The sequence below is a fragment of the Corvus brachyrhynchos genome, unplaced genomic scaffold (genome assembly GCF_000691975.1).
Source record: "Corvus brachyrhynchos isolate BGI_N302 unplaced genomic scaffold, ASM69197v1 scaffold20, whole genome shotgun sequence".
NCBI classification, from domain to species: domain Eukaryota; kingdom Metazoa; phylum Chordata; class Aves; order Passeriformes; family Corvidae; genus Corvus; species Corvus brachyrhynchos.
In genome coordinates, this window is record NW_008235735.1 from 240596 (window position 1) to 247911 (window position 7316).

At 38.0% G+C, this 7316-nt stretch overlaps 1 protein-coding gene across 1 annotated transcript in view; it reads right to left on the reverse strand.

Annotated features, from left to right (window-relative positions):
• Positions 1 to 7316, reverse strand: part of USP53 (ubiquitin specific peptidase 53) — a 29770-nt gene that overhangs the window by 6079 nt on the left and 16375 nt on the right. The window contains exons 11-14 of the mRNA XM_017732964.1: positions 7075 to 7224; positions 6323 to 6466; positions 5203 to 5929; positions 3192 to 3265 (exon numbers count right to left, since the gene is read on the reverse strand). Coding sequence (XP_017588453.1) covers positions 3192 to 3265; positions 5203 to 5929; positions 6323 to 6466; positions 7075 to 7224 — 1095 coding nt within the window. The remainder of the gene's footprint in view (positions 1 to 3191; positions 3266 to 5202; positions 5930 to 6322; positions 6467 to 7074; positions 7225 to 7316) is intronic.

A 7316-nucleotide genomic window follows, 5' to 3' on the forward strand; every position in this document is an offset into this window, starting at 1 on the left:
CAGGGGGCGGCTCCCTGGCGCACGGCCAGCCGCACCAGGTGCTTTGTGCCTGCGGAATTCCAGCGAACTTAAAAATAGATGTGTTATTTTCCTTTCTGCTGACAGGACAGCCATGCACGGTTAAAACCAGACGCCGGCTCGATTGGGAATTTTGGCTCTACGATCTCTGCAAACCTAAATATGGGACACACAAGCCCTGCTCAGCTGGAGCTCGGCATCCTTATCAATGGCTCGTAAAGAGCTGAGCAATAAATGAAAGGTAATTATTGCCTTCTGACATATAAACTGATCTGCTTTTAACATTTACAAACATTCATTTTCACATCTGGGTAGCCAATTTAGATTTTCAAAAGATTAACATCCATTCTACAGCCCACACGTAGGACAGACAAGGTCTTGTCTAGTATCTCCATTTACACATACAGAACATGTGCAAAAATCTGCCAAGTCCAGTTTCTGTTGAGAAAAAAGCTGAACTGAAAATAAATACAAAACCCCTACAAAAACCTCCAACAAAAACTCAACTCCACATTAAATTCAGCTTCCTCTTTATGTGTTTTAGCTGCACATTTCCTGGATTTTTTTTAATATTTCCCAAGTTGTCACTAAAAAAACCAACAACAAAAGTAATACTTTTTGTAACAAATATTGTGGCAAACTCCTCTCTCTTAGTCTAGACATTTTCTGTATTCAGTTGAAATGATAGCCAAACTTATTGGAAGCTTTGGAAATGTGGAACAACAACAGTCTCTCAGTCAAGGAAGTAATATGTATGTTATAACTTGCCCAAAATGGAATATTATTTCTAAAAAACAGTGACCAATCTCCTTAAAAAAAAATTCTTATATTCTAGAAACTTTACTTTTGGAGCAACACTCAGTTGCAAAATCTTTCCTATATATTGTTCTTCTATCATTTAAAGACATTCCAGAAAAGCATTTCTTTGTTTCTGTTTCATGGTAAGCAAACTAAGTAGCTACAAGATTTAGTTCTCCACTCATTTCTTTAAACTTGGCATTCACGTACACTGACTGCACCATAAGGGTAAGAACTGGTTTTCCTTACGTGCAGTTGCATGTTTTGAATTATTACTATAAAGGTACAGTTTTGCTAAGCATGAGCTGTCTTTTTCAGAGTTATGGTTGGTTTGTGGGGTTTTCTGAAGTGACACAACAAGCAAAGGCAATTTGTATTCTTCTTCACACTAACCAGATCTTCAGAATGATTCTAGATTTCAGTTTGAGTTGTCTCATGCTGTTGAACTGAACAATGGGAAAACCATTAAAAACAATGGGAAAACCATCAAAATTAGTAATCTAACTTGCAGAACAGGAGGTTGGTAATTTGCCTCTCACACTACTCATGTCTCAAGTTCTCTAAACACAATAAAAATTTTGCCTCCTGAGCTCACAAGTTCAAACTTCATAAACGCAAAGTGATTTATATTAATCATGGATACTACATCTGCTTACTCAATATTTACATTTTCCTGCCAAAATCTAACCACACAATTTAGGGATTGGCCTTGTGGGACCTTTGCTTCAGTACTACAGTTATCTACTGCTTACTGCCCGTGTAAGGAGCAGCCATTTGATCTCCCAGTCACTGTGTGATCCAGTGTTTCTATCTTTATAACGTTCTGACAATAAGTTTATTTTTGTAAGTCAGGGACAGAATTCCTCAAGTGCTGAACAGTAGCCTCATTCAGCTCTACTGAAAAACAAGGAGCTGGTAAAGCACTACCAACGGTGGGCATAATTAGAAGTCCAACATTATTTCCATAAGAAGTTTTCCACACAAAAAAACCCACTCAGACATATTTTTTTGGAGTTGCCATGAGAGCCTAACAAAGATTTCTTAATATTCCATTCCCCTCTCAGAAAGGACTGAGCATTTGTTTTTTAAAGTCCCATTTTCTGTGAGTCTGTCTGATATTTACCTACCAACCCATGTCTCGTTCAGACTATTCAGAGATGGAAAATAAGGTAATACAACTGATACCTGTTGTCCTTGCTAAAGGTGTCCTGACACACTTTTTAGACAACCTAAAAACTGAGTCCAAATAAGTCTTTAACCCCACATACCTGTGAAATTATTAAATCCTTCAGATCTCTTTTCGGTCCATTGATCACTTCCATTAAAAGTATTATTTTCCAAAACTAAGTTAAATACATTCATTTTTTAAAAGAAGCTTTTTGATAATTTGTTACTGAATTAGAATAACTGAATAGGTTGGATCCTATCATCAATTTTTTATGATAACTCTGAGGATCACCTGGAATCACTACACTTTTTTAAGAAAAACGTAGGATGCATGTTGAAAGCTTTAAGTATACTTAAGTATTCTCTCCAGAGAACAGTCCATTGTTTTAACCCACCCATTTCTCATGCCTAAAGAGTATTTTAAGTATTTTTCACTGGTGACTTTTTTCCCTTTTTCCTATCCAACTGTGTTTGATAAGAATAGTATAGTACGGAACTAAAGCAGAATAAATCTCATGCAGAACCAGACCTTTGCATTCCGTTAATGGAGTTTGCGACTCATTTTTTTTGTTTTGGGTCATCAAAATAAGCAAACACCAAATTAGTTCTCTTTCTGCACCAAAAAATAGATTAGAATATGGACAGAAAATGTAGAAGTGGTATGGCAACACCCCCACCCCCCACTTTAAGTCCTAGGAGAAGCTATACTATACATTATTTGAAAAGAAGTATGATATCTATAAAAATCAAATGTTTCCTGAGGAAGTGGCCTCATATTTATTGCCCCTCTTTGTACAAGCACCCTCCCATTGTTTCAGCAACAGCAGATAATGATTTTGGCTGGCCTCAGACTGACCTATAATACTTATATGCCAAGGCATTTATCAACTTTATAAAACCCCAGCAGACATATTAGTATGTAAAAGGAAGTGGACTTCCTTATTACAAGTGTTTCTTCCTGATACTGCTTCATATCTAGGAGGAAAACAAATGGTGCCACAGTCCACCCAGATATCTTAAAATAAAAAAAAATAAAAGTCTTGCTTAGTATCCTCCAAGGAAGCTCCTAGAAATTTTTTGGGGGAACCACAGGGAGTGAACCAAACTACCATGTCATTTGTATTAGGTTTTTTTGGGGTTTGGGGGAATAGAAATTCTGGTACATCTACGATAGTTTCTGAAAACTTAATTTTTATATGGGTTCTTACCATGGAAGTTTCTGTTCTGCTCAGGTGCTGAATGTAACACACTGTCAGCTTTTTTGGTTGGCAAGTTCTGTTCACTGTAAAAGAAGCACATATGGGATTACAACACTGAAACTGTGGAACAGACACCACTGGTCATCCAATCCAATTTATTTGTAGGTATCAATATCTTCAGTAAGTGTAACCTGTTAATCAGCATTCCATCTTGTCCATTTTCCTAGTTTGATAATTTGCTATTCGTTAATACTTTGTTTTGATAACAAATATCATTAGAAGTTGTGATTGCCACTTGGTATCTCATTCCTAGAGATTTTCATTTAATTATTCTTCCCCTCAAACTGGAATAAAACTGGAAGATCACAGCTGCCAACCCAAAAGGAGAGAAAAAAAAATTATCAGAGGATTTACTAAATCTTGCTGGTTTAGATAAGCAGAAAACACGCATGACTAATCCAGATAGGGAGCTGACAAACACCCTGCCAACTCCTACCTTCCACAAGAGTAAGGCAGGGAAGAGATACACAGTGGCAAGAATTCAATTAAAAGAACCCCTCTTATTGACAGGACAGGAAAACAAGAAAAATACTGAAAGAAACATGAAGAACGGAGTTAAAAACAAAACAGTAATTTTTTTCCACTTTCTAGAAGAACTTTCAAATAATTAGTTTATATATTCTTGGGTTTATGAGACAGAGTCTGAAAGGTTAGCAGGAAACTAGTAAGTATTGCCAGCCAGTTGAAATTACCAATCATATAAAGCACTTCTGGAAGTCCCAGGAAGTCAGCTGTATTTTGATAACGTATGTTTTTTTCTTTATTTGACAAATGTTTAAACAACAGCATAAGCAGCTTCTTAATGAACTATGCTGTTTTAAATTTATCATATTCTCTCTCACAAAAATGACACATTTGGGTGTCCCATTGCCTCATGGGCATGCTTAAAAATGAGTTTAAGCTGTCAAAACCACTGTTTGAGGCACCTGTCAAACACAAAATAAAACCATGAGTTGGAGTAGTGTTATACATAATTATGTCATTAGCCAATAAAAGCCCATCAGGTTTTTGCTTAGTGGGATTTTGTACAGTTTGGTGGGAGGGAAAGAATGAAATAGTGGGAGAAAGGGAAGGGAGGTCAAGGCCTTTTCATATCCTATTTGCCATTCTCTTTTCCTGTGAAATAGGTTGCCATGAAAATATATGCCTGAAAATTTGCTCGGATCCATCAAATTAGATCTATCAAAGTGACTAGGCTTGGGCTCCCAGCTGTGCTCTTCCGTTTTATGGATATAAACAAGATCTGAAACAAGAATGAATGGGTTTTAGAAGGATCTACATTCCACATACAGTTTGAGATACACAATACTGAAAACTTCATGGGGAAGGATTATAACTTTATTTCACAGCATCACAGATTTAAGTTGGAATGGACCTCTTCAGATCATCAAGTCCAGCCAGTTTTAGTAATTTTACACTTTTCAGCAAAGATTTATTTCCAACGGGTCAGTCAATTACCAAGTGATCAATATGTGTCCAAGGTGATCTAGAAAACTGAATTTCTGCACTGTGACTGGTAACAGCACCCAAGATTCACCTACTGCCATTCCCATCCCCTTTTCAGGGCCTGTCTGTACCAATGTTACAGGTGTGATTTATATGGACACTGTATTTTTTCCATTACAGATGGAAAGTTACACGCAGTCTAAAAATCTCGTAAGAGTGTAGCAATTATTACAAATGAACATACCCTGCCCCTCAGCACAGCTTAGCAGTTCAGGCTCAGGGCCTCAGTGACTGGCTCAGCACCTCCCAAACAGAACCAGAGCGAAGGTAAATTGAACACTTAATTGCCCACACCCTTATTTCTAGATACACTTTAGCTTTCCACATACCTGACTTCAAGCAAGTTGCAAAGCATGTTTTCCTGGGTGGTTTTGATTTTAAACAACACAAACTTTAGAACAGGTCATTTTTCCATAAATACAACCTATGCAAGCTCAAAGAGCACTAGCATTACCTGCAGGAAGCACTTTCCTTCACAATCTTGGCATCTGCTGTATTGATTCCTTCAATAATAGGAGAGTCTGGATTTGCAGATCCGTTGCTGATATGGTCACTGCTTTCATACCCAGATTCTGTCCTCTGAATTTGCCAGTTATCACCATGGAGTTTTCTCTCTGTAAATCCTTTGCTTTTTTCAGCATTCCCTTTTCCCTCAGAATCCAGTGAACTTCGACTTCCTGTATCCTGTTTTGTCTCATCTTCATATATAGTCATTAAACCCTTCTGCATTTGGTTTTCCTTTGGCCAGTGATTAAAGCTCCGCTCCTTTTCATGCTTAGATTTACTGCTCAGGTTTGCTTTGTGCTTTGGGCTGTGCTGTTTTTTCTCAGTCTCACTGAAAATGCTGTCTACATTCAGTGTCTCTCGCATTGGTTTCCAACCTTTACTCCTGCTCCTGATACTTCCTTTGTCCCTGCAGTCTTGACTGGTGTCCGTATCGTAGCCAGTGATGCCATTGGTCCGTGTCCTTGTCACTGGTTTCTCTCCAGCAGGAAAAGGTTCTGTTTTGTTTGATCCAAGCACATGTGCAGAAAGCTTTGCTTGGTGAGGTGCTTGGTTGTCGTGCTTGTAGGGGCCCCTTCCCTGGCTGCTGTAGATCCGCTGATCTGGGCAGTGCCTCAGTCCACTTCCAACCGGAGGAGACCCTGACTTAGCACTGGAACGGTCTTCCCCCAGCAAGTCTTGCAAGAACAAAAAGGAAAAAAAGCTCCATTAAAGTTCTCATTAATATTTCATAGAATGATTTGTGTTGAAATGGACTTTATTAATCATCCAAGTTCCAACTGCCCTGCCACAGGCAGGGACACCTTCCACCAGACCAGGTTGCTCAGAGCCCCATGCAACCTGGCCTTAGACACTTCCAGGATGGAAGCAATCATTTAACAGATATTGTTACAGTCCTAAAGTCTCTTACAGTATCTCTAAAAATCCAGTATGTATTTCAGAATACTGAAAACTGGGAAACTTTAATCTTACAGTGTGGTCTCTTAAAAGGAGAAAAAAATCTGCACAAGCAGCATTGACACTACAAGTTTTTCAATCAACTGTTCTCTGGTTATATTTTTAAAATGTACCTCTTTGTCTGCCAGACTCTTTCCTTGGTCCTCTGTCTGCATCTTTTCGTAAAGATGTGAAGTTTTTCATGTCAGCAGCTTTCTGGGCACACTCTCTGGATAAGTCCTTTAGCCTGTCCTTTTGATCACTGTATCCTAACTTGGCTGCAAAAAATACTTCTTGTCAAACACCATTACTCAAAAGTCATTCATCACCAAAACACATATTTGGACTGTAAGATTTAGTTTTTAGTGTTAGGACAACTTAAACAGACTAAATGAATTATTTAACACAGATTAAGACCGTGAGATTTCTTTTCAACCATAAGATCAAGTCCATTAACACACAGGACTACAAATAATGCTGATACCACGTGAGTACTGCTGGGGAAAAGCACTCCTCAAGTAGCCAGTGATCCACAGAGCCACACCTCAGCCTCAAATTACTAATGTGCCTTTTAATCAACCACATTACTGGAAAGCTTGACAATGTTTGAGAAATGGAACAAGGCCTTGAGAGCCACTTTAGTTAAAGAATAACAAGGGTAGTAAATATTCTGCATTTACAGTTCTCTGGAAAAGTTAGCGTTCCATGGCAGATATTCAGATATTACTTAAACATTGAATGAATCTTTGAATAACAACTAAGTCAATGATGGAATTCTTCCCTTAGTCCTGAGGTTAGAACCCACCTGAAATGCTATCAATTGAAATATTTTGTAATAAGACATACCCTGTTCGGTGTTTTGGGGGTGGGAGTAGGGAATACATACCTGGACCTCTACCACCACTTGCTTGAATATGGCTTCTGCTGAATGCTGGATTATCTGGCTGAAGTTTTTTATTACTCCTTTGATTAGTGGAGTCTCCAATTCCATTCTCTTTCACATGATCTGATCTAGCAGCAGAATGCTTTTCAAATCCTGTCAAACAACATATTTATCTTTAGAAATAAAAGGCTTCCTTATTTAAATTTCCAATATCTAAATTTAAAAAAAAAAAAAAAAAAAAAAAA